The sequence below is a fragment of the Balaenoptera acutorostrata genome, chromosome 17, assembly GCF_949987535.1.
Source record: "Balaenoptera acutorostrata chromosome 17, mBalAcu1.1, whole genome shotgun sequence".
In the NCBI taxonomy this organism is placed as follows: domain Eukaryota; kingdom Metazoa; phylum Chordata; class Mammalia; order Artiodactyla; family Balaenopteridae; genus Balaenoptera; species Balaenoptera acutorostrata.
The window spans coordinates 44763841-44765144 of NC_080080.1; the positions used below are offsets into that span (position 1 = coordinate 44763841).

Genomic DNA, 1304 nt, shown 5'->3' on the forward strand with positions numbered 1-1304 from the left:
ATTTGCTAGAATAGATGCTACTTTAACTCAGCATTGACTGATAAACATAATAAAAATACTAACAATCATCATTCATTGAGTGCTTATTATATGTCAGGCAATTTACAACCCTGATGTCATTATATCCTTTCAAGAATCTTCATGTGGTAAATATTATTATTCTTATATTACAGAAGAGGAAAGTATGTTTAGAAATACTGAATTAGTAATTTGCCCAAGATTACATAGGCAGTTAAGTGTCAAAACAGAAAGCTGGGAAAGAGATGATGAGACCAGCACAAAGGAAACATTTACAAAATACAAAGGTGTAACAGAGCATGACAAGGTAGGAACTAATGGGACTGAATCAGGTATTCTTTGGAAGCTGAGGGAAGTAGCAACAATTTGATCTAATGTTGCAGATGAAAACAGAGTCAGATCATAATGGACAAGGATCACTCCAAGAATTTTGAAGTTTATACTGGTTTTGACCCAATATTCCAAAGAATTGTTAATTAGGTCTGCACAGAAATTGGTGGAAAAGTTTGAGATATTAAACGTTCCTTATTTAGTAATTTCTTATTCTTTAGACTAGTGACTTTATTGATTTATATTTTTTGAAAAGCACTTGCTAACATTTAATGAATCTTCCACCATATGGCTTCAAGCTACCAGGACACAAGCCCCACCCACATCCTTAATCTTCTCCTCAGCTCTTCTGCTGAATAATTTGGGCTTCACGATGACAGGCTGCTTTGGGAGCTTCCCCTTCCCCAGAACTTTGTAGTAGCCCGATAGCACCATATAAATGATAGGAGCAGCTCCAGTCTTGTTCTTCGCAGCATTTACCCAAGTCTTCTCACTGACCAAGGTCCATAATTTATCAAGGTTGGCAGTTGGGCAGAAGTTCTGGTTCTTCTTTAAGTGGTAATGCCTCATACTAACTTTCCCAAGGTAGCCTGGATGGTATTTGTCAAAGTTGATCCTGTGGCAATGCATGCCACCAGCATTACCCTGGACTTCCGGGTGCTTCCGGTGTTTGCCAATGTGGCTGTGGCCGTGGCTCACTTGGCCCCTAATAGACTAGAGAATTTAAACAAGTGTTTTGTCTATGAGTTAGTGAAAAAGACTGAGAAGGAAGGAGAGGGAGAAGGTTTAAAAGGGTTTGAAAAGCAGTGTTTCTACAGAGAGCTTGCTCCCTCTTAGGTTTTTTGAGATTTAAGGGATGATCCATGAACTAATATTTATTTTCATTCTACCATATATCAGAGAATGGGCTTGGATTTTCACATGTCAACTCAATGATCCTCACAATCATCCTGCAA

The 1304-nt window shown here is 38.3% G+C and overlaps 1 protein-coding gene across 1 annotated transcript; it reads right to left on the bottom strand.

Annotated features, from left to right (window-relative positions):
- Positions 1-642: 642 nt before the first annotated feature.
- On the bottom strand, positions 643-993 carry LOC103005813 (60S ribosomal protein L27a-like). The gene has a single exon (XM_057531697.1). It carries the CDS (start codon positions 976-978, stop codon positions 643-645), a length of 336 nt encoding a protein of 111 aa, XP_057387680.1. The 5' UTR covers positions 979-993.
- Between the last annotated feature and the right edge of the window lie 311 nt (positions 994-1304).